This window comes from Scylla paramamosain, chromosome 1 (genome assembly GCF_035594125.1).
Source record: "Scylla paramamosain isolate STU-SP2022 chromosome 1, ASM3559412v1, whole genome shotgun sequence".
Classification (NCBI taxonomy): domain Eukaryota; kingdom Metazoa; phylum Arthropoda; class Malacostraca; order Decapoda; family Portunidae; genus Scylla; species Scylla paramamosain.
This window is the reverse complement of record NC_087151.1, coordinates 2,275,001-2,299,158: the sequence shown is the minus strand read 5'-3', so window position 1 is coordinate 2,299,158 and position 24,158 is coordinate 2,275,001. Positions and strand designations below refer to the sequence as shown.

Genomic DNA, 24,158 nt, shown 5'->3' with positions numbered 1-24,158 from the left:
GGAGTCGCAGCCTGATAGATGGAGAAGGTGAGAGCGCAGCGGTATGATGGACTGAGGTGCTTAAATAATGCAGGCAGATAATGAAGGACACTCCAAGGCCCGCCTCGGCGCCTCCCTCGGGTCACTGTGGCGGGGAATGCAACAATGCCAAGACAAATATCGACACCGGGCCAGGAGAGGCGCACAACGCTTGGCTCGCGCACAGACACAAAGAACAAGCTCCGATACGATCAACTGCTCTATCCATCACGAGGTTGATTCCCCTTGGCCCTCAACCCCACCTCTTTTCCCCTAAACCTTGGCCCGCTCCCTTTCCCTCCCCTTCCCTCCCGGCCAGCCGTCATCCGCCCCTCACACAGGCCCCAGAGCGAGAATAAAGCAGCGTGGGGGTTGGCCAGTATTCGATCAGCAAATATGTGTGTAATTACAGGCTGTCGCAGGAAGTTTTGACGCGAGCGGGTGACTTACGACTACTATTGATTATGCGTCACCCCGACCGGCCACAATTGCTGCCTTCACTCAAGACGGACTCCGGACGGCTTGCCATAAACATGCTCAGCGCGTTGCCGTAAATGTTCACTGATAACATAGCTTTGGTAGGCTTGTCAGGAGTGAAATACTGCGGCTGGCAGGGGGATGTATCGGGCAGGGGGCCGCGGCTGCTCCTCCTCCTTCTCCTCCTCCTCCTCATCCTCATCCTCTGCACCGGCTGAGAGGAAGGGATGGAGGAAGAAGGGATGGAGGGATGGAGGGATGGAGGGAGGGAGAAAGGGAGGAGAAAGGGTCAACCTGGCAACCCAAAGCCTTGATGAGTTACCTTACTTCTCCATGTAATTAGTCGAACATCGTAAAGGCTGTCGGTTCAGGATGGCTCGCCGAGTTTTGTTCTCTCAGCCCGCGTCGCTTTACAAGCACCAAGAGAACAATCGACAACAAACGTAGCTCAGTTCCCCCTCAGTTCCCCTCGCAGTTCCAAGATCCGCACAAGCCCGCAGTTTGACAGTTATAAGCGACAAGATATTTACTGATGTGCTTTTTTTCTACACTGCCCTCCACCTAAACATAGCTTATCACATCTCACTGTTACCGTATTAAATCACGCGTAAAGAATGCACTGTGTGATTTAAAAACAGAATGTATGATATACGGAGAGGTGGCTGGGTCCGCCGCCCTCCCCGCCATGCACGGCAAGGCGGCTCACATGGCCTGTGTGTGTTGTGGCGGCAAGGCACGTCTGGTACCTCGACCTGTGCTTGTGTATCACTCGCTCTTGTTATGCGGGCGATGCTGACAAGGATGAAGACAAGGGAGGCTTTTTTCTCTCTCCACCCATACACTGTTTATTCAACAGATAAATTATGTACGTAAAACAAGTCTTTACACAATGTGATTGAGTTAAAGGATAATTACAGGTAATTACCAGGTGGGCCAGCTCATCCCCCAAAAAACTCAGCGTGGGGGACGACCTGCACCCTGCTCCACCCGGCCCTGCCTCGCCGCCCTGCCTTGTCCGCCATCCGCCACTCATTATCAGGTTTCGGGGGGTGAGCACAAAAACTTCGCCTCACAAGTGCTCTAAATAACAAGAAAGCAACACATTTCCTTTACGAAAATCCTAAACATGTCAGCCGGCGTGTGGTCCAGTCTGAGCAGGGCGAGGCGGGACTCTGCGCCACACAGCATCAAAACGCTCATCCCGAAGAGACGTGACACGAATGGTGGCCTTTTCTCTCCTCGCCTTCACACTCCGCGACCGCTGCGCCACCGAGGGCAATATTCTCGCCAATCACGACAAATATGAAGGCAAGAGTCGCATTCCCCTGAGAACAAAAGTGGGACTGTTTCTTGTAACCTCCACGGACAAATTAAATAACGATGCACACATGACACAGAATAATACTCAGTGCTAACTTACAAAGCGATTTCCCTCAAAAAAGTGGTATTCGCGCCACTAAATACAATGCTGGAGGAACTAATGGCGGTCTGGTGTCCCAGACGAAAAGCAATGGAAGTAAGTGGTGGAGGAGGAGGAGGAGGAGGAGGTTGGGGAGGATGGAAAAAGAAGGAGTTTCTGGTGACAGTTGGAGGGGGGTCACTTTTAAGAGGAAGTCTGTAAGATTATGCCAAGGAAAAAAACTCAAACGTTGAGAGGTCATTGTAATGTGCATGTGTGCATGTGTGTGTGTGTGTGTGTGTGTGTGTGTGTGTGTGTGTGTGTGTGTTCCTCACTAATATCTATACAGACAGACAGACAGACTGACTGACAAAGAGACAAACACACACACACACACACACACACACACACACACACACACACACACACACACGGACAGACAATCCGTGACACGCTCAACCCGTGACGGTCCGCAGCTTCCATTTGGTCACCTCACGCACCTACAAGTCCAGACCAGCCTGAAGCAGCGGCCTTGACTGCTCTCGCGCCTCCCTTAGCGTGGCCGGCGGGGCCTGGGAGGGAGTGGGCCGCCTCGCCCCTCGCCACTAGCGCCCCGTTCAGAGGTACGAAGTCTGATTATTTCCGAATGGTCGCCCTAACCATGACCTATAAATCTTGAGCACTTGTATAAATTTTGCTCATAAATAGATAAATGTCGCATGGTTAATATCCTCCTGACCGTAATATTACAGGTTATCCTTAATTACGTCTTGTCTGTAATCGCTACATTTGCACCATATGCCCAAGGCCACGGGAAAAAAGACTCTCCCACAGGAATCGACTATACATCTCGATGTCGGCGGCCACGCGGCGTTAAGAGCCTCAATAATGCGCTTTGGAGGCGAGATTTCCGCCTCTAGGAAGTGCCTTCGGTCCCACCTTCAGCAGACTTCGCAGGTAAGTAATAAAGCTGAAAATAACTCGCAGAAACAATGGGATTTTCGACCTCATTCGGCCATTCCCACTACGTGATTGTCGGACGAGCGAGGAGTAGGAGCCCCGAGACATCCCCTAAACCTCACATGTTCAGGCTCAAGGTATTGGGTTTTCGACCGTAGCGAGTGCGGCGCGGGTGAATTGTTGGGGCGAGGGCGGCAGGCGGGATCCATCACGGAAAGTACTGATAATTACAGTGTAGGTAAATTGAGAAGCTGACGAGGAAATCCCGCTTCCAGAGAGAAATCTGCGGAGAATCTTGACGTACGCCCTCCATCCTGTAATTAGAGGAGAGCTATGGAAGATTTAGGAGCAGAGAGAAGCATAAGAACGAGGAGGAGAGGCCGCTGCGATGAGTTACGAGAAGCCGAGTGGCTGCGGCGGCGATGGTGGCGGTGGTGGTGGCGGCCAGGGGAGGGGGGAGAGGATGAGGTGTTGTGAGGTGAAGCGGCTGTGGATGGCAGTGTAAGGATAAGAAGAAGGATGAGTGTATGACGGAGCTGTGAGGAGTTGTGATGCCGTGAGGAGTCGCTAAGAATGACCAATGTGAAAAACAAGGCACGGGATGGATGATGAGAGGCAGAATGTGTGTTTGGTGCGATTTACTTTGAGGTTTGAAGCGTGAGAGACAGCAATGTGTAAAAGTCACACGGATTGAGCTGTGAAAGGAATGCAGGGCTGCGAGGGGCCGTCAGATTATGATGGAGCAGTAAAACTTTGTGAAGTTGTTAATGGTTGAGAGGCAAGATGTTCGGTGTTTCAGGTTGCTGAAGTAATGCAGTGAGTCAGAACAGGTACTGATTGCATAAACTTCAGTTCCTGGAGGCGAGGGAGAATAGTTGACAGATACACGAGCTGTGAAGAGAGACGGCTCTTTCTGGGAAGGTGTGGTGAGGGATTCTGAATATTGTTCTGAAGGAAGTGGGCGCAGAGGACTGAAGGAATAAGTCAGTTAGCTACGGGATATTTTTATACAATGTAAGCAATTCTTGAAAACTTCAGATTCAATAAAGATTAAATAAAGAAGAAAATCATACAATTAATTATGTGTCTTAGTGTCCTGAGTTGTCGCAAAACTTTTTACCTCTACATTAGTTGTCCCAACATTACCAGTAACGACTCAACACCAATCTTAATTGTTTACACGTTGTGGTATAACTAACGAAAAAGACGCCATTCTTTCTCAACAAACCTTCTATTGCTACCTGATACTGGCTGGGGGGACTAACGGGAAAATGTCAGAATTACTCCAGGATTTTATTTCTTTTACAAATCACAACTCCTTTTTACAAGTGATATCATTCCTCTGCCTTCTTACAAATGTTGCTCAGGGGAACTTAAAAATAACCTCGGCTGGCACAGAGAAATTCAGTGCCGCTTCCACTTGAGCATTTTCACGAACGCCACATCAGAGTGAACATGATTTAGGTTTCTCTCCTTTCCTGCAGCAGCTCCAGGCAGGTGAGGCTACAGAAAGTGAGTCGTGGAGCTGTGACCTTGCAACCCGGCACAATCGGAAGGTTAGCAATCTTGCCCTTCTGCATGTGAGTGTGTGTGGTCCTGCGGAAACGGAAGGCCAATAACCACAACCTCACGTGGTGTGTGTGTGTGTGTGTGTGTGTGTGTGTGTGTGTGTGTGTGTGTGTGTGTGTGTGTGTGTGTGTGTGTGTGTGTGTGTGTGTCCCCTGCAGTGGAAGTCTGGATAATACAGGAGGACTTCAACTCTTGGGGTAACATCGGCTGACCTCTGAAAACTTGACAATATCATTAAAATCCAGTTGAGGCAAAACGCACTAAGCAACAGTGAACCAGACCAGCTATGCCGCTCTAGGTGTTGGCAGGTAAAGCAAATCGATCCTGCCAGTAACGCAGAAGTAGTTTCGTCGGCCTTATTGAAGAGCAGCTTAATTCTTTTTTTTTTTTTCTTACCGTGTTATCATGTTACGCTTTCGTGACCACATATATCATGCTTTATTCATTTGTTTTTAGTGATATCTAAGGGCGGTCAGATTGTGTTCGATGATGACAGTTCACTTCCCACAAGGAAAGGCACGAGTGTATCTCATAAAACACAGCTGACATACAACTTTCCATTGAAACTCACACGATCAGCCCGTCCAGCAGGCAGTACCGGCGTGCTCCATGACCCGCAGACTCCCGGGCACCACGCAAGGAACTAAAGGTGTGAGTCGCACGGCTCATCCTGTGCGAGCAACTGTTGAAGATTAATTTTATGCAGGATACGCTGGATTAACGGTATAATTGCTTTTGTTGAAGGTTATGCGCCTTTTATGGCAAAAGTTAATTAGGAATCCATCATGAATTGCCACTCTGAAGAAAGAGCGACACACAATGCTAATGATCAAAGCTGAAATCCTCCTCAGGTTGAAAAGCTGAATTTAATTCCGACACAAAATATTCCGTGAAGCCCCGCGGACGCGCGTAATTAATGACCAATATATTACCCAACCATTATTTAGTAGTTTTCGTTTCCTTGCTCAGAAACAACATATGCTCACCATGTAACACTGCACATAATAATTTCTGGGAAGCAACGCTAACATAAGAGTTCTATTCAGAGAAAATCAATGTCTCCTTCCTGGCGTCTTACTCAGTAACACCGGCAGCCCCGCACCTGACGCCGCCGTGCGCCATGCCCACGCCTGCATTGCCGCCACGGGTTCCTGCTTCAGCTGGATTTTCCTGCGGCCGCCAAACTTGTCCTGAGCGGTGTTGTGTTTAGATAATTCAGGAATACCTTGTACCTTGATGAATGACTGAAGTGCAACATGTGATCTCTTCTGGTGTGTGTGTGTGTGTGTGTGTGTGTGTGTGTGTGTGTGTGTGTGTGTGTGTGCACCTGACCATGCGAGCACATCCACAGTCCGTGCTTGCGCGTGTGAGTTTTGTGTGTACTGGTGTGACCCTCGTGTCGTGAGCTGGCCTTAGAGAGCTGCTCAAGGTTCAACTTTGATCAAACTATTCTAGAAATGGACTGATTAGTCTCATAAATACTTCACCTCCGCACTTAACAAGGCGGGTGTTGGGAAAAACACAGAGGCAACGTGACTGCCGAGGAACGGAGCTTCCTTATATGAAAAAAAGATAAAACCTTCCGCATGGAGTAAACGAATAAAAACAGCGGACGGTAAATTCTCACCGTGTTTATGATTCCGCCTCGTCACGGCACAAGCAGCTCTGTGTCTCTTGCGATTAACGGTCGTAATGGGTCGCGGCGCTACCCACACCCTGCTCCTGGTGGGGGAATGCTGACGTTGGGGACGTCTCACGCTCCACACACTGCACTCTCTTGCCTCACACACACACACACACACACACACACACACACACACACACACACACACACACACACACACACACACACACACACACACACACAAACAAACTCCATCATGCATTCCAAACTTACTCCACAGGACGTCACCTCTCATGCACTGCACAAACACATACCCTCATGCATTTATCACTCACTCCACATGCACGGTTTCATGCACTCCACACATACCTCCTCCCTCACTCCGGACATAAATACACTCCCACATACACTCCACACAGTTACTCATGCATCTTACACACACACGCACACACACACACACACACACTGTCGCTGCATTACCACATTCTCCTCTTCATCTTCCTCATTATACTCACTGTCACCACACACACACGCACACACGTACACACACACACCTAAGTGCACACGTTCACATATCCCTTTCCTCTCTCTTCCCTTCCTTCCCTCCCTCCCATCCCTCATCCGGCCATCTCCATTCTTCTCACTCCCTCGCTTCCTCCACGCACGCACTCCTCAACCCCTTCTAATGTGTTTTTCTCCGCGTCTCCTTCCCTCCCTCCAAGCTTTGGCTCCCTGGAATAGCTCCCCCTCTTCCCATTAATTATCCCTCCCCCTCCATGCTCTTCCTCCTCTTCCTCCTCCTTCTACTCCTCCCTCTTCCTCCTCCTTCCCTTCCTTCTTCCCCTCCTCCTCCATGTTACTTGACCTTTCCTTTATTACCTTTGCTCAGTAACCCTTTAAGTAAATCTTCTTTCCCTATTCTTGTGGGTTTCTGATTTCTCCCCCATCTTTTTTTTTTTCTCTCCTTTTTTTCTTTTTTTTGGGTTGTTATGATGTTATTTTTTGTTTTTCTTAATTTATTTTTCCTTTTTTATTCGGTCTGATTTCTTTAATGTTTTGCTTGCTTGTATTTTCTTGCTCTGATTTTTTTTTTTGTTCCTTTTTTTATTTCGTTTACAGTTTTGTGCTCGACTTTTAAGTATATGTTTTTTTTTTTGGTTACTCTCTCTCTCTCTCTCTCTCTCTCTCTCTCTCTCTCTCTCTCTCTCTCTCTCTCTCTCTCTCTCTCTCTCTCTCTCTCTCTCTCTCTCTCCTTCCACTACGGTCCCTTTCTTCTTTCTCTTCTTCTTTATTCCACTACGCTCTCTTTCTTCTTTACTTACATATTTCTCTTCCTCTCTATTATCACTCCCAATCCCCCCCCCCCTCTCTCTCTCTCATTCGTGCCCCTCTGCAACGCCTCGTCTCCCGTCCCTGTCTCCGCTGTCTCTCTCCACGCCCTCACCGCCAAGCCTGACGAGCTAAGTGAAATCTGCTCACGACCGATGCCCGTTTATGGGAGGAAATGCGCCTCGCTATGCCAGTGACGCAAACTCGTGGGGCCTCGACAAGATCTGTTTTTTTTTTTTTTTTTTTTTGTAACGGGGGGAATAGAGGGAGGGGAGGAGGAGAGAGGAGGTGGGAGGAGATGGGAGAGGGTGAGGGGAGGTGGGAGGCGAGAGGAACGGTGGGTAGAGAAGAAGGGCGTGGTCTGGGTCTACATTTTCCCAGAGTTGGTTCAGGAGACAAGTAACACAGACGACCCGACGAGGACTGGTGCAGGCAGGTGACTTGGTTCCATGTCACCTTTCTTTGGTGTGAGAGCTTTAGCTTTTTTTTTTTTTGAGGGGGGCGGGAGGAGTCACTAGGAAGACGTGCAGCTAATGATTGTGTGTTTTTTGCCGTGTACTGTTTGGTTTGGTTAGGTTAGGTTACGTCAAGCTGGATCATATGAGGGTACTTTGGGTTGGGCTGGGTCGAGCTGGTGTGAATTATGTTGCGTTAGGGTGGGATAGGTTGGGTTGTGTTCGGATGATACATATATATTGAAATTGGTTAGGTTAAATTGACTTGGGTTGGTCTGGGTTGGGTTGGAGTGGCATGGATTTATCTGCCATGGACTGGATTTCGTTAGGTTAGGTTCTTTTCGGCTGGTTTGGATTCAGTCAGGCTGGATTGGGCTGAGTTAGGTTAAGTTACGTTATATACCTACAGTGTCTTGCGTTTTGTCTCTCCCCATGACCAGGCCTTTTCATTACTTCCCTGCAGATGCCTCTATAATATCACAGAAAAAAAAAAAAAAGTTGTTGATGATACATTTTGACTAGCTCGTAAACTGGTAACCTCCACGTCCTTTCCAACCATTATCTCCTATTCACCAGTCCTAAATTACTTGATGTGTCATTTACTTTCCTTGACATAGTATTTTCGTCTTTCAGCAAAAGTCACTCCCACGCCACGGCTCCTCTAGCTACCAGTTTCTTGGGCAATATAAACACAGTCATGGCCACAAATCCACTAACTTCTGCCCAGAGTTCCACTGTTTTGCGTTTTTCTTCGATATAAAAGTACTCTAGTCTGTTAACATGACCTGATAACTAATAGACTTTCAATATATCAGAGGACTTAAAACTGCATGACGGAAAATACAGAAGGTTACTCTTTTTTTTTTTTTTTATCATGACTGTACATCACTTTGAGGGAATGTCGCTGTGTTCCATGTACTTCTTTGCCACCAGATGCTTCGTTTCCCTTTACTGGATGCCCCTGTCCATGAGGAGCCTCCAGATTTGCTATCCTATACAATATTCTTCAATTCAAATGACGTAGCTAATCCCAAGTAATCTCCTGAAAGCCAAAAATTCAGGTACCGTTTACTCTCAAGCTGTGTTTCTTCGTGTTCTTTGAGATGATGGGAACATGCCATGAGAAAGATCAGTGTCACATGCCACGCTGGGAGAATAAAAGAGACAGAGGTATTGAGAGCCAGAACAGAAAGGAGAGGGTCGGTGGGTGGAGGAGAGTTTTACAGCAAATACTAGATTTTCGATCACTCCTCTCCTCTGAATAACTCCCTCAGAGGCTCAAGGGGTACACACGTCCACCCAGAGCCTTGAGCAGCTCAGACTCTTGTGAACTTTGAACCGAAATGAACGTGTAACTATCAGGAAGTATGCAAACGATTAATACACACGCCATTGTAAAGATCACCCTGAAAATCACAAACCTGAGTATTTAACCGGTAAAGTTATAGGATAAAATACAAAGGAAGAGGAAAGTCCGCGAACGCTCAAAGATACACGTTAACAATACCATGAATTTTGTTCAATTCCATGACACTTGTTTCACCCGCACGCCTCTGGGAGGAGGAGCAAAGGAAGAGGGAGGAAGGAGAGACGAAAGAGGGGGAGGAAAGAGTCAGAGAGAATGGAGGAGGAGGAGGAGGAGGAGGAGAAGGAGGATAGAGTCGGGGGACATTAACCCTGGACCAGTCACGCCCGGGGCAGCCTCACCACGCCCGCCAACACGGAAAATCAATCCACAATATTTGACGGACATTAAGCTCTTACCTGACGACGAGCCGGGACTCGCTGCTGTGCCTGGGAGTGCGAGGCAGGCGCTCCTCGAGGCCCGCTGTGGGAAACACAAAGGTAACGTGTGGGTGACTGAGGCTCAGGCACTGCAAGCTGTCATCATTAAATGGAAACACTGAGAAAAGAGAGAAGATTTAGATAACTGGTATTCATGATTGATAATGTACTTGTTCGGTGCCCGTGTGTGTGTGTGTGTGTGTGTGTGTGTGTGTGTGTTTCCCTAATCGTAGTACATAGGATCTGGATTTGCGCTGAGTATGTCTGATAATTTAATGCTGCTGCTAATGATGACGACGACGTCGATGATGATGATGATGATGATGATGATGATGATGATGATGATGATGATGATGATGATGAAGATGTGCAAAATTTAGTGAGTATCTCTGCACAACCCATCCTTTGATATACAAGTGTGTGGTGACAAGTGCAACACTCCATATAAGTTAAACCACAATGAATTATGTTAATATTTACATAGACTGTGTACCTGGAACAAACTTTATAAAAAAAAAAATGATAAAGTAAAATGTCTCTAAAAAACTTGGAAACGTGGAATGACAGTCAGGCCTGAGATACACGCTGGGATGAGTGACTACTCCTTAGTTACCTCTGGATCTCCTCCTGCCTATGACTTATAATCCTTCAGGAATGAACCTTCAAGACATTTCACATTGTAATTTTGGGTTTGCTTTCTGGCAGTCTTTTTAATGGACAAGCACCTTCAGTTGTTCTTTTGTTGCCCACGCCTCGATTTCTTCTCACATGAAAAAAATAAAAATAAATAAAGCTAAACGGACTGTCTTAACTCACACTTAACTCACACTACCAATGTTGTATATCTTGCAGTCTTATAATACCTTTCTTTCTATTGCAGCCTCGTTGCCCAAGATTTCTTACCCCATTAATATATTCTGCTTACTAATGCAAGACTTAACGAGTATCTTCACTCTTTGGCATCTTTCAGTGAAACGCCCTCTTTTACTATTTTATTACTTTCTTACGATTTGAACTCTTGTAAGTGTGAAACATGAAGACATCTCTGGAACTAGATCTGCCTTCTCTTTTGGAACTCTTCTGATACATCCTTTAGGCAGCGATAGTTAAATAGTTTCACTTTCACTTTCATGTTCTTTGTCAGCCTCATGTTTATGTAAAACAAAATCAAAATATAATAAAGAAGCGATGCAAATGAGATGATAATGTAGGAATGATGTGTCAACAACAACAAAAATAATTATGATAATTAACAGCACAGAGACTAACACTCAAAATATCTTCTCAGGTATTTCTAATTCAAAGTTCCAGACCTTCACAGAATGTGCATACTGTTCCGGTTCAAACAGTTTCTTACTGAACGATCATCTAAATACAATACTCACAAAAGAAAACAGCAGAAGTATATATTTATTTTTCAGGCTTGAATACGACACACGTGAGGCATGTGGAGAGGGAGAGGGAAAGAAGAAAGCTCAGGGAAGGGAGGAGGAAGCGTGTGGTACATATGCAGGGTAAGCAAGCCAGGTGGGGGGAAGAGGACTGTTAAATAACAGGTGAGGCAGGTAGGGGTGGCGAAACACCTGGCGATCCTTACATGGTGTGTTCAGACCAAGGCACCGCAGTGGGTATCAAAGGGAAAGTGAAGAAGGAGAGGGAACACAATGGAGTAAATCACTGTTGTGACCTTTTAGCATATTGTGTTTTCCCTTTTAACAAATCTATCCATAATCATCAGAGAGCAAGGGAGGCCATCAAGGTACAATGGCTTCATGATATCGAGACAACCGCCAAGATGCAGATGCGCCCATTAGCGTGGCGTGGTGGTGTGGCTGCTTCGAGGCGGCGCTCTATCACAGGCGGCGGCCACACCTCGGTATGCAAGGCCACGCTCGTTTCTTGAGTTGTGTTTGAATCATAAGCAAATACTACATGGATATTTCACATTATGTTTAATAATCTTATTGCAATACCTTCAAGTGTGTCTCTGTTACTGAAACTATACATAGACAACACTTGAAGAATGGATGGCAAAAATTTATCATCAAAGTGTGTGTGTGTGTATGTGTGTGTGTGTGTGTGTGTGTGTGTGTGTGTGTGTGTGTGTGTGTGTGTGTGTGTGTGTGTGTGTGTGTGTGTGTGTGTGTGTGTGTGTGTGTGTGTGTGTGTGTGTGTGTGTGTGTGTGTGTGTGTGTGTGTGTGTGTGTGTGTGAACATCATCAGCAGGAGGGTGAGGCCTGGCGCGAGGCATCTTACCGTCGCCTGACGTGTCGGGGCGCCCTAACTCAGACTCTGAAGGACGCAGGCCCAATGTTCGGAGGCGTAATGTGGTGATGGCAGACGATAGCCTTTATCCTTGTGGGCAAAGGGAGAGCGGCATCCATCACGGTCGACAAGGTGGACACGCGCGGTGTGGGACCAGGGATGCAGGACTGTGGCGTCCGCTGAGATGATGTAATATCGGTGTGACTTGTTACTGGTTCTTAGGAGTCACGATGCCCGACCACAAGAAACGATTGGTCATGAGAATTTTGTGTGTTTAAGGTGGACGAAGGTTGCTCGCACTTGTGCTCTGCCAAAAATGACGACATATGTAAGACTTGTTGGAGCGGAAGATCAAAAGCGAGCGAGTGGAAACAAAAGGCAGTGTTACCTTGAGGCCAAATGATTCCCGAGTCTCTCCCTCGGGACGATATGCATCGGTTATTCAGTATCTGACGAGCAACATTTTTCTTTTATGTTGCAGCCAAGATATGCATCTCCTTTAAAAGATAAGATTGAGAGTCGACATGCTTTTTTCCTTTGGTCTATAATGACTTACTTTGATATTCTTAAGGAATTGTTGTAAATGACAAACATGACTGTAACGTTTCGCAATACTAGTGAGTGAAGACTTAATTCATCGCATTCAAATACTCGTACATTCCCTAACCTCTAACTTATTGGTGTCTGTTTCTTTGAGTCTGTCTAGCCGTCTGTATTTTCCTTGATTCTCTCTCTCTCTCTCTCTCTCTCTCTCTCTCTCTCTCTCTCTCTCTCTCTCTCTCTCTCTCTCTCTCTCCTTCTATCTATCTATCTATCTATCTATCTATATTTCTTAATTTCCTACTTTCTCTTTTCAGTGCATCATTCCACATGCATACAACACTGTTAAGCAAGTTGGTCCCTCCGCTCATATAAGGCAGAGGCTCCCCGAATGTTTGCTTTAGTGATGCAATGCAGCGCGGCGCTCCTCAGCTCCAGCCTGCAAAACAAACGCTCACACAAAACCAATGGGGTGGCAATTACTACCACCGTACATAATATTACATTCGGGCAACACAATCGTAACAAATATCTTACCTCACTGGTCACGTTCGCTTTAATTGGACTGGCTCGCCTTGACTGGGGTGCTGGTGAGCAGTAAGCAGTAAGTAGGAAGCTCTAACGTCATCATGGTTTCGGCCACAGTTGTCACGCTCGATGTAAGCCTCGTCTTCGAGGTGAGAAAAACGAGGAGTAACCGGACAGCCCCCCCTTGAGGCACCGCCATCGTTGTTGGCTGCAGGAGTAGGAGGATCAGTTACAACGGAGGAAGTGAACAGGTTTCGCTTTTTCCTCACCTTCTGTTCGTCATCTTTACAACTTCAGGTGTCAAATACGTATATGAAGCCAACTAAGCACAAGGTAAAAAAGTGATTTTCACAAAGAGGAATTAACACCAATTTATTATTTCTATCCGCTCGTATCAACAAATCCCTAATTTCTGACAATGCGGGTTTCAAAGTTGCCCAAACGTAGTGTTCAAGACGTCAAAGCCTGCGGCAGCACCCGAGGCTACATGTCAGCCGCCACTCGCCGCCAGATGGCCATCAGCGTGGCGGGAGGCTCCTCTGCGGCTGAGGAATGTTGCGGGGTTCCTCACAGACTAGGAAATGGGCGGCATGACATGTAGCGTGTAGGCATAAATAATCGTAATTGTACCCTTCATCTGATAGGCGAGAACGAGTCCATTTTCTTAAGAAGGGTGTCGGGGGCGCGGCGGGGAGGGTATGGTAGTGAAGGGCGCCGCCACAAGCTCTATCAAGCTGTATCGCCGCCCCGACCTGCCCCACTGAGCATGATGGGTTGAGGTGACACTTGTCCTCGGCAGGTCTGTGTTTCTGACGCTGCCTTTCTGGTCCCGCCGGTGATTGGGAGGCCATTGTGAATCTGTTGTTCCGCAAATGAAATTACTTTACTGTATTATGGCTTTCTGCAATGCACGTGTTCTGCTGCTGTACCGTGACACTTGTAAAATGCTGCACACACTTTTCTGGATAAATTGTAATATAAAAAACATCGTTGGCTTAGTTGAGATGCTGACTGCAATCCTCCCGCGCAGTATTATTAAGTCATTAGTTATTGTGTGATCTAAAAGGTATTGGTCCACACGTCCCGCCTGCCGGGGGACGGGCGGCGGCGAGCCAGGTCCACGCCCGGTCCACCTGCAGCCTTGCGTAGACCGGCCGCTTAGCTGCTCCACAATCTGCGCTACAATACACTGTGACCTCAGGGAATAAACAGAGCAAAAAGAAATCCTTTGACAAGGAACATTAACTTTCTACTCAAAGTTTACACGCGTCTCTGCTCACTACTTGACCGTTAGGAGTGGAGGCGGGAAGCCATTACCAAGAGTCGAGACAAGCAGGCCACGACCCCCCGCGCAGGTCATCCCCAGGAGTCGCCCATTACAGACTAGCGGGGGTCTGCGGCCTGCACCGGACCGTCTAGACAAAGGAATCGTGATAGTAAAAGAGGGAGGGGCCGAGGCTTTAGACCACAGCACTAGACGCTTAATCTAATCGCCTATAATGAGTCATAATTTGTAGAGGCAGCCGAGCGACAATGCGCGTCGATAAAGAACACTGATTGAAATTCTGCTCCCATGTCATTTAAATAACTTGATAATAATATGCCGCTGCGCCCTGCCATCAAGAAGACAAATCATTGCGCGAGTAAAGCAAGCTACCACCGGGGCTGGGATGGAGTCCCCGGGCAGCGCGCCACCCTCCGGCCCCCGGGTCACCAGCGAAGGAGGGACTGAGGCGGAGAGGCTGCGAGAAGCTGGGGCAGAAAAGTGCAGCGGGATGTTCAATGTCGAATGGGCGGATCAGTTTCTCGTTGTCTGGAGAATTGTTTCTGCCACACCTGGAGCCCTGAACACCTCGCCTCTCCGGGCCGCGGGACACTCACAGGAATGGAATGACGCAAAACCACAGCGACCAAATAATATATAATACATCATAAAATTAATTTACTTGTGTATTACCAAAATTTTCCATCTATCTTGTGAAACAGACAGAAATTCAGGCACCAGAACGGGAAAGACAGAAAGGTTAACAAGATCTTTACGTCGAAGGCTGTGAGGACAGGAGGCGGACGCTCCCACATGGACATACAGTCTTGCTTTTGGGTACGAATAGTGAACAATATCTATTTTTTGTGCATGACACATATAACGCCTGTTGTGGTGGTGGTGGTGGTGGTGGTGGTGGTGGTGGTGGCACGGAGGAGTATCGGAGAGAGGTTTGATTGTTTTCTGAGTGAGAGTTCCAGAGTCGCCGCGGGAAACCTCATGCTCGCTACTCTTTGTTCCCTTGGTCTGAGTCACTCACCCTGCCAGGTTACTGTTTGAACGACACCGTGTGACTTTCTACTCTGGACCCAAATACACACTCACACCCTCATCCACCCGCCCCCCTTCACCACACACACACACACACACACACACACACACACATACACACACACACATAAACACACACACACACACACACACACACATACACACACACACACACACACATACACACACACACACACACTACACATCTGCAACACAATAATGCATTAATGTCAATCAAATGCCACGCTTCGCCCACGATAAAACAATACATGTGTCGTAAATTATTCCAAGCACACTTAAAACAAACAGCCGCGTATTCCTGGACAATTAGGTGTGCTTGGAGCGACACAGTCCACGCACAGCAGACACGACTCAGATCAACGATGATTAGCCACTTTTTTTCTCTCTTTCTTCCTCGTGTGTGTGTGTGTGTGTGTGTGTGTGTGTGTGTGTGTGTATTGATCTGGAATTTTCAACGCGGCGGAATACAGCAGGGCGCATAATGACTGAAAATATCTATTTGCATGCAAAAAAAAGAGCATCATTATCCATTTAAAAGCTAATAATGTAATTAGCATAAACTGCGAGCCATTCTTGCGTCATTACATAGGTGGGCTGAAGTTATTGCTCGGCTGACCCCCAGAGTGCATACAAGGGCCTCCTCTTGCCAGATAAAAAAGAGAGAAAAAAAGGATAAATTCTTTGAATCCGCTTCGCTTGATTGGCTCCTGAGGTGACCACGTCTCCCTCTCTCCCTCTCCCCTTCCCTCCTTTCCTCCCACAATTCTCACTGCCTCCGTCTCTCTTCTGCTTGTTCTACCCCACTATTTTTGTTCTTTTCTCTCATATAGTCTATTAGTTCTCCCCACTCCACTCTCTCTCTCTCTCTCTCTCTCTCTCTCTCTCTCTCTCTCTCTCTCTCTCTCTCTCTCTCTCTCTCTCTCTCTCTCTCTCTCTCTCTCACAACCTTCCATACTTTCTTTCCTCTCAGTGGAAGCCGTGTTACTTCACTCTTGTCCTGCTTACTAGTTTCCAGTCCTATCTTTTTTTTCTTACGTTCATCCTGGATCTTGCTTCACACATATTATATAATTATTTAATCGAGCTCAAGGTTTCACTATTGCCGTGGCAGTCTTGCTGCGTGTGCCATTGATACCGACGTGAACCAGCGTCCCCTGATCGATGCCCAGATTGGAGCGTCTTGTTATCTGCCTTAGTGGACCTCTTATCACTAAAAGTCATCACCACTGTCGCTGAGGCTGAGGACAAAACGACCTGCCTGCTGGACCTTCTCACGGCTTGCCTCTCCCTCCTTCTTCGTCTTTCTGACTCGAAAAAAAGTGAATAATAATAAGCTGTATTAATACGACGAAAACTTAGTGTCACGCAAGAGATAGGCATCGGGTGAGGGTCAATAAGATTTTGATCAGTACTGGTAGAGAAGGTTAGATCGTGACCTGCAGCTGTGTCGCGACCTGCAGCTTTACGGCGCGGGCTTCAAAGGGCCTGTCACCAGCCGAGGGGAAACACTGCGCCTCGCCCTCGGTATTGCTCTCGGTACTGCCTTACGACAAGATAAAAAAAAAAAAAGTGTGGATGGAGATATGCACTTTTTCTTTTTTTTGCATCTATTAATTCCATGCCCTTTGGGACATATTGAGACGCTGTCATATTTACACGTGTTCATCAAATCTAGACTGATTATTTTATAGATTATAGATATCAATAATTTCATTTCGTCCTAGATTCAATTTTCAAGCAAAGGCCCTAAAGGATTGCATGAAAATGACACCGTTGAACATTGAATAAACAACTGTGTAAAATTTCAATTTTTCAACAAGTTTTAAGTGCACATTTTAAACAAATAAAGCGTTGTAATATCATAACTTGACATCGAAGCAAGTGCGAGGATCTATCAGTCTTTCGCCGAACACGAGGTGGTTCGGTGCTTTTCACACATCGTTGACTAAACAGCCATGGTGTGTCATGCCTGGCAGGGCACACTGGCACAAAACAACCCACAAATTCAAATCATCTCGCGGTACGAGAGAGCAAGGCAAATACGGCGAATGTGCGCCACGGGACGGGCTGAACGATGGTACCGTGAACACCTGATGGCGTTATGTGCATGCACCCCCAACCCCCCCGCCTGTTGTGGCTGGCCGCCGACACCTCAAATTGCCACCTAGGCGTCCTTATCACCAGCGAGCATATGTACCAGACGTGAGAATATGTGCACACGGAGGACAGCGCTGCGGCGTCTGCTGACGCACTTGAGGTGCTTGACTGGCTGGCTGCATGGAAGACAATTCGTCATTTTTAAAAAGTGGAGTGAGAGGGTGTGGCTGGAGGAGAAATTCTCGACAATCGATGCCATTCCACCATCAGGCAGGAAAGGGCAGTGGTTTTCCTTGCCGGTGATATGTGGTGAGCGGCAAAAAAAAAAAGAGGAAAAACGCTATATATATTTTTTAAAATCTCACCGCGGCTTTCCGTCGCAGTCCATTCCAATCCAAGCAGAGTCATCCAAAAAAAAAAAACATCCATGTGTTCTTGCCATCGTAAGCTACACTTTTATATTTGTGCCTCGTGGTGTTCGAAGGGCCAGACACAGACCTGCTCATAGTGACTGGCCGCTTTTTTTTTTTTTTTAGTCAACCCTGCATGATATCCACACTTTATAACGGGAAGAACTCAAACTTAAATTACAACGACCTTTTATTATGAGCTATCACAAGTTATTCCAACTCGGGAGAATAACGCGAGAGGGAAAATTAGCCACACCTGAGGTCTCTGGGCTCTCCAGGAGTGTAAGAAGGGAAAAAATATTACTGCTTGGTATGTTTCAATTTCTTGGCCGAGCTCAACGGCCCCACGCGCGGCCCCGAGCACCGCACGCCACGGCCCTCCAGGAAGTGCGGGAGTGGCGCCTCCAAGCCGTCCTCTGTCCGGCATGTCTCTGGACTCTGCATTGAATGATTTCTACAGCCTCACTTTTTCATCGCTATTTCACCTGACATGCGGGTTTCTCATTCATCAACCGGTCATCAAAACTGCACTCATAAAGTACTTGTCCACCACCACGTCTTGCGGACCTCTTTCCAGATCAGCTCTTTTGAGATTTATTAGGGCGATTCCAAATCAATCAATACAATTTGATACAAATGATATAGCCAATTTTTTTTTTAATTACGTTTGCATCCTTAACCAAGAACAACAACATTCCACTGAAGTAATGAGCCACTGAATAAACACTTCAAGAGGGCAAAACCTGACCACATGCTTCGGGTCTCCTGTCACAACTAGCGGTGAACATTGGGCAGGAGGAAACGGCTCCGTCTTAACCCTAATAACACCCCTTCTTAAACACATATGTGCCTCGTGTCGGCCTGTAAGCTCGTCACGGTGCCCGGGCACACTGAATATTCTGAGTGAACGCAGTGCCATCGTGATGTGCATAAGTAAAATATAGACCACACTTTAGCCATGCTGACACACTTTATGAGAGAAAATGGATCACCATGATCATAGCAAGTCTATATATCACTGAAAACAACCAATATTACGAATGAAACTTTACAATGACTGAAAAAATGCTTCATATTATCAAGCCAGAGAGAGAGAGAGAGAGAGAGAGAGAGAGAGAGAGAGAGAGAGAGAGAGAGAGAGTGGTGGTGGGAGTGGGGTGGGGGAAGTCACGTGCTCACAAACTACCACGTAATGCGGACAGATCTCCTTGAGCCCCACCCGCTGCTGCCCCGAGGCCTGGCCCAGGGCAGCACAGCGGGGCGGCCCAGCGTTTTGCGTCTGTGTAGTATATTGAGGGTTTGACACCTCCGTACATCTATATATTTAAACACACACACACACACACACACACACACACACACACACACACACACACTAACGCAAGCGGACGCAACGAAGAAATCAAGAAAGAAAATAATGAGCAAATACAAATCAAAACAAAACACACACACAAACACACACACACACACACACACACACACACATAGAGGAGACACGCACATCAAGAGAAGCAATTAACATTTTCAATTTGTTATAGAAATTTCCACACACCGGAATCGTGAGTCGTAATTTCTCTCCCGCCAACCTTGCTGATTTGGAATACCTCGCCGCCGCCCCGGGCCTTACGAAACCTTCCCTCGCCGCCTCGCTGGGGAAATTTGCACGATGGACTACATTCCCCAAACACCGCAAATACTTGTAAGCGTTTATGGATTTCCTTCATGGATTATAAACGTGTTCCTGCCATCAGCTCACGTCTGTGTGTGTTGCCGCTCATAACCTTGTAGAAAAGAATGGGTTGTTTTCCCCCGTCCATCATAACAGTTCACATTTCACTGCGCGATCACCATCACTCTACCTGTCATGTCCCATTTTTCTTTTACTGAGTGTTTTGTTTATATTTATACTGCGGCTGCCTCGCCATGATAGCATCAGAAACGGCGGGCAGAAGCGGCACAGCCCAAAATGCGTTTCTGTCTGAGCGCCACGTAGCTAACCAGACTATAACCGAACCACCCAGTCACTTTTACTACTACTTTTTCTTTTCTGATGTTTTTTCTTCTATTTTACAAACCCTCCTCCCTATTTTTCTTGTACCCTCATTTATGTACTTTCTTAAGTAAACTGTTAAACTGCGCCAAGCGAAGCACGGTTGGGAGCGGGAGGAGGCTCACACGATGGCCGCCACCTCAGCATGTCGCTGCCGCCAAGACATCACAGCACGACCCTCAACAACACATCATAAAACACAACACTCTAGTGCAAAAAGTTGAGTTCCTGAACGTGAGCACGGCTGGTATCGGGAGCCTCGGGGCCGCGGCAGCCGGACATCATTTATTCTCGGAGGCGTGACCCTCACTCACAGTTTACCGCTGCTCATTGCAGTGCTGCCGTCTGGAAGCACCTCTAAAACAACAAACGGCGACAGGCGCATGCAAACATACAAATTCGATGATATTTAAGATAATACAAACATATATGTTATGATTATACTTCGGTTGCTGGGGAATCGGATTCTCCTTCCTGAAAGCAACGTGCAAATACTTTCACAAAAATCCTCATAAGAACTTTCACCGCTGAGCGACACAACCCACGGCCGCGGCTCCCTTGAAGGGCCGCGTCCTGCTCCCCGGGATGGGATCACCCTAACTACATTCCAGTTTTTCCAGCTATTGTTGTTTGAACGTCAATGGAGGAAATTCGGATGAATATTTATGCATTTCATTTTACCGTGTGGCAATAAATATTACCTTATATTCCCAAGTAGAAACAACGAAGCCTGCGCAGTAAGTCATGTCCACATCTGAATGAACCCAATCACGTGATCTTTATGATAATTACAAATATAAATATAAAGATGTCAGCAGATAGCAGTCTAGATAAGGAACTCACGAATGCCCTTTCACAAAGTGCTCGCATTAATACATTGCCGCAGTAACGGTAAGGCATAATTAAGTCATAACAAAGGGAGATCTATTATAAGACCGGGACACCTTCACTGTATATAAAAAGAGCCTAATAATCGGCAACACAAGGCGCGCCAGGTAGCCTCAATAAGTGCCATCACCTAAATTTTCGATATCGTGCCAGTTAATCTTGTCTAATTGCTACCAGATGGAGACGCGGTGATTTCAATGCCCGCATAAATAGGAGTCCTGCCGTGACAGCGAGGGGCGGCGGGACTCCAGGCTAATGCGGTCGTGCCGGGTTGACTGAGATGCTGAAAGTGGGAGCCTCGCGTCCTTTGTCCTGCGCTGTAAGACCTTTAAAGGATGTGGCAAGTTACGTGAGAGAGAAAACCAACAGAATGCAATCGCTGCGGAGGAGAACCTGCAAATGGGTCAAGAGAGAGCGTCCATCAGGGAGGCGGACAAGCTTTATCATACAGTTTACGAAGGGGGTCATCGATATTTTCTGTGAGGAACGCCAGCCTGTGCACGACGACGCCAATAAGGATCCACGTCTCATGATAACTTGGCGGAAGCACAATGTTATCTGGGCGTGTCACGGTCTCCTTATCCCCGCATCGCTGAAAGTGTCGTTCTACACACGACATCATTAATGCCATCCAGCCTCGTTGCTAAATTTTACTCTTGCATCTTGAAAGTTCCCTCTCTTTAGTTATGAATTTTGTGCAGTTACAGACAAAACTGAGCTTTCGCACATGTACAATAACGACTGGAACGTGGTCTTAAAGTTTGTGTAGAAGCAGAATAAAAATACTAAGGTACACTGTTACGTGAATTACATCGGAACAACCCTAAAGAGGAGATCCACCTCATTCTGTTTCTCAAGGGAAGATTGTGCCGCGTATGGAAGCAGCTATATTTGTTGGCGGGATAATGAAGGCAGTCACTTTACGTGATTGCACACAAAAACAAAAGCGATTAAGTTGGCTGTGGCGGATCTTCGGTAAGTACAAAGAGAAAGTAACAGAATGAAAAAAAAAAAAACGTGGAAAAGGAAGAAGCTGACTTTATTCAAGCTATATCATTGGCGGCGTAGATGTGCATCGCGGGCCGCGGCTGGCCGGGCCTGGCCGAGATGGTATCAATTAGTTTAGGTGATCGTTGGCCCTCACGTGGGAAGGTTGTTGCTCGTGGCTCTTGTTCTTATCAGGAAACTGATATAACGTATGCTTGCTATTTAACGAATGTCAGAGGTATCAAATTTAAAAATAAGAGGACACGCTCTCTCCTTTCACAAAACTGATATATGTGTATCATGTATGCATAAATATAGGAGAACACTGACCTCCGTGTCGGGCCGTGTGGGTTGTAGTCTTGTTCATGTTTCTCTGCAGCGCCGGGAAAAAAACGTCCTTCGGATATTTCCTTTATGAATCTTTTGTGATTTGTTTGAGATGAAATGCAGTGTGTGTGTGTGTGTGTGTGTGTGTGTGTGTGTGTAGGGCCTTTTTGTGTCTCTGTATACCAGTCTGTTAGTCAACGAGATCTCCAAGGTGATGAAGGACAACCTAACCATGTCCGTCCTTCAGACACAAAACACTGTACTTCGATCCTTCGAAGCCTTTGAAGCAATCCTGAACAAGAGGACAACAGTTCAAGAGGACCACCGCCTCAGTATAAGGAAGTGTTACGAAAATCACTCATAACACCAATACATACCACAAAACTGCTCTTGCTTAGTATGTATACATCACCAGAAGTGAGTCTTGAGATATACGCACAAACTGAAAAAAAGAAAAGGAAAACAGCTTTATTCCTTATGCCTCAAAATAACCTAAGAAGAAACACAGGTTAAGAAAGGAGCCTGGGGACGTGGGCGCCATATGCAGGATCGCTCCAGCCCATCCCAGCCCACCCTCACCCGCCGCTCACCTGCCCAACACCACACGGCTGATGCCTCCCATAGACAAGGCCGCCATTACAACAGACACACCCCCCGCCATCTCCGCTTGACAAACTGCCCGCCGTAAAAGCCGCAACACAAGCCGAATGTCCAGTGGATAAATTACCAGCCGTATAATGTATACCGCGCTAAGTGGCCTCATCTCGCAAATTGTTCAGTTAATAGCTTTCACGCTAATCACCAGCTCAGTCAGGTCGCTCGTCTGCACCATCTCAGCGAGGACGCTTATGGCGCCTTGCTCACCACTCTCCCCTGGCAGGGCGTGCATCACCGCGCCTCTCGTCCATCAAAGGCCCAAAAAGAGTGCAGGCCAATGGATCTCAGCTTTTCTCTTTTCCCACCTCTCTCTCTCTCTCTCTCTCTCTCTCTCTCTCTCTCTCTCTCTCTCTCTCTCTCTCTCTCTCTCTCTCTCTCTCTCTCTCTCTCCTATACCACTGTTAGCAACTACATGTGAAGTATCAAGAACAGAAAACTCTTCAAGTAGATGCGTCCCTGAACATATAACAAATATTCGCCACAAATTTAACACACTACTTTATGTACATTTAGTATTACCGAAGCCCACGCCACTCGTCACCTTCTCTTGTCATTAACACAACCTGTATGCTTTCAGTAGCCGTTCTGCAAGTCCCTCCTAAACTGTAATATGAGTGCTGGATAAATTTCTCTCTCTCTCTCTCTCTCTCTCTCTCTCTCTCTCTCTCTCTCTCTCTCTCTCTCTCTCTCTCTCTCTCTCTCTCTCTCTCTCTCTCTCTCTCTCTCTCTCTCTCTCTCTCTCTCTCTCTCTCTCTCTCTGTCGGTATTGTGTTTTTCCCAAGGCAATTAGTCTACCAATGTTCATTAAGGAGAAGACATAAACAAACCACCACCTGGATCTCATTACCATTACTTCACCAAATAATTCGCGTGTAATCATATGCTTGCCTACACCGCCGGTTTGACTAATTAAATGCCGGCACAGAGGACGATCAGGCGAGCGCTGGAGAAATTGGTTATCAAGGAGGTGGTGGCCGAGACGGTATTAGTACTTCAAAGAGTCACACCGGTTTTTTCCTCTTGCTTAATTCCCTTTTCTTCTTTCGCCTTGGTAAATATTCAGGTTCCAGGTGTTATAATAGAGATGACATGCATGCCCACTCCAGTCTTGCAAGTTCCGCAGGTTGTAATCAGTAGGCCTGTCCCTTCTTCACCTCCTTGGCTGGTCGCGGCCTCTCCCACATAATTACTCCATCCAAGGAGAAGGAGGAGGAGGAGCAGCGACCCTCCACGACACAATGCCCTTGTTATGATCCACTCCGGACGGCAACGCAGCCTAATAGACCAACATTTTTCCTTGCCTCCCTGAAGAACAAACTCATCTAATGTTGACTCAAGACAAATACAGATCTTAACCAATGTTTATTGACCTCGAGTTTTGAAGAGATCTTTAACTTTGCATAATACATATATGTGCAGCTTCAAGTTCCACTCAGGGTATCCAAAATATTGCTCATC

At 46.8% G+C, this 24,158-nt stretch overlaps 1 protein-coding gene across 6 annotated transcripts in view; it reads right to left on the bottom strand.

Moving 5' to 3' along the window:
• LOC135111741 (uncharacterized) overlaps positions 1-24,158 on the bottom strand; it is a 383,652-nt gene that overhangs the window by 128,307 nt on the left and 231,187 nt on the right. For 4 of the 6 annotated variants that reach the window (XM_064025622.1, XM_064025465.1, XM_064025524.1 and 1 more), the window contains 2 exons: positions 12,959-13,157; positions 9,596-9,659 (listed from right to left, as the gene is read on the bottom strand). In XM_064025622.1, the coding sequence (XP_063881692.1) occupies positions 12,978-13,157 (180 nt within the window). In that variant the 3' untranslated portion in view covers positions 9,596-9,659; positions 12,959-12,977. Of the gene's footprint in view, positions 1-4,026; positions 4,451-9,595; positions 9,660-12,958; positions 13,158-24,158 lie in introns of those variants that run through there. The other 2 variants (XM_064025713.1, XM_064025578.1) reach the window with 2 other exon arrangements.